We start from the raw sequence: 1,716 nt of genomic DNA on the forward strand, positions 1-1,716 counted from the left end.
GGATTTGAACTCATGACCTCTGGAAGAGCAGTCAATGCTCTTAACCACTGAGCCATCTCTCCAGCCCCTGATTGGCAGATTTCTACATAAGTGCTCTGCAGCTGCAAGACTGTGCTGGTGAACTACAGTCCTAGTCCATTCTACTTTTATATTTACTTTTTCTATTTTCTTTAAAAAAACATTTTTATTATTTGTTTATTTATTTATTTATTATATATGAGTACACTGTAGTTGTCTTCAGACACACCAGAAGAGGGCATCAGATCTCATTACGGGTGGTTGTGAGCCACCATGTGGTTGCTGGGATTGAACTCAGGACCTTCGGAAGAGCAGTCAGTGCTCTTAACCCCTGAGCCATCTCTCCAGCCCCTCTACTGTTATTTTTAAGATAGTTTCACTAAATTGCTTGGGCTAGCTTCAGACTTACTTGGTAGCCTAGGTAGGCCTTGAACTTGGCATTCTACTGCTGAGCTTCCAAGGAGCCCGGATTATAGAACTGAGCTAGCAGAACTAGCGTATCCTATTCTGTCTTTGACTGTCGGTCGTCCAAGCCCCTGAGCCAGAGTTGCAGCCATAGGTTCTGCCTCCCCGTCCACTTGAGGGGTTTCTCATTGGTCCTTCCTGCATTCTCTTCCCTAGAGCCACAGTGGGAATATATCCTGCATGGACTTCAGCAGCAACGGCAAGTACCTGGCCACTTGTGCAGATGACCGCACAGTCCGTATCTGGAGCACCAAAGATTTCCTCCAGCGAGAACACCGCAGCCTGAGAGCCAATGTGGAGCTGGACCATGCCACCTTGGTGCGCTTCAGCCCTGACTGCAGGTGGGACAAGACAGAGCCTCGCGCTTGCCTGCAAAAGCCCAGCTCATGGCTGTGACCTTCACATATCCAGTTGGGGTTAGTGAGGAGGGATCAGGAGTCTACCTTGTTGTGACATAAAAAGGGTATTCAGACAGTATGCAGGCTCTGCTCTATAGAAGGAAGCAGGGACAGGAAGATCATCCCTACCCTGATGTTACAAACTTGAATCTGCCGTGAGTTTTTGGAAGCTCTTATGACTTCTTAAACTCTAGAAATGAAAGGAACCAAAGCTATGAGTTCTTTTTTCTCTCTTGTACTGTCAGGACTGAACTCAGTATCACACGTACCACCAAGCTACGCCTTCAACCTTTCTTGCTTCTTGGGTTTTAGATTTTTGGTTGTTTTGAGACAGGACATGGGGCCTTGCTATGCTGTTCTCACTAGGTAATGCAGCTTGGCCTTGAACTTGTGATCTCTCTGCCCCAGTCTCCCCTGTGCTGGTATTTAGTGTGGCCTTGTGCACCTTTGTCCGTGGAAATAGAAGCAAAAGTCTGTTTACCCTAGGTAGGGCATCAACAACAGACCAAAGAGTAATTGTGCTGTGTAATACTTGGTGAACCATTGGGTTTATTGGGGTTACTTAGAGGATTATGGGTAAAAGGATGCTTAAAAGAATGTGAACAACTCTTTGAGAGTCGAATCATAGAAGGCCCTTGTTAGCATGGATGATGATGACTCGTCAAAGCTGTATTGGAGCTGCATATTGGGCTTTAAGGCAGCTCCAATAAACGGTCCTCTCTTCCCAGCAACTGTTTCTATTTCTATAACCTTGGGGAGGGGCCTTATGAGTGTTGAGACTCTTGTAGTTTCCTGCTCCTCACAAAGCCTCCCTTTTTTTTTTTTTTTCAGACAG

The 1,716-nt window shown here is 46.0% G+C and overlaps 1 protein-coding gene across 1 annotated transcript in view; it reads left to right on the forward strand.

The window, feature by feature from the left end:
* Tbl2 (transducin beta like 2) overlaps window positions 1-1,716 on the forward strand; it is a 13,881-nt gene that overhangs the window by 4,296 nt on the left and 7,869 nt on the right. Inside the window, exon 3 of the mRNA XM_031338194.1 lies at window positions 640-824. Coding sequence (XP_031194054.1) covers window positions 640-824 — 185 coding nt within the window. The remainder of the gene's footprint in view (window positions 1-639; window positions 825-1,716) is intronic.

Source organism: Mastomys coucha, unplaced genomic scaffold (assembly GCF_008632895.1).
Source record: "Mastomys coucha isolate ucsf_1 unplaced genomic scaffold, UCSF_Mcou_1 pScaffold22, whole genome shotgun sequence".
NCBI lineage: Eukaryota > Metazoa > Chordata > Mammalia > Rodentia > Muridae > Mastomys > Mastomys coucha.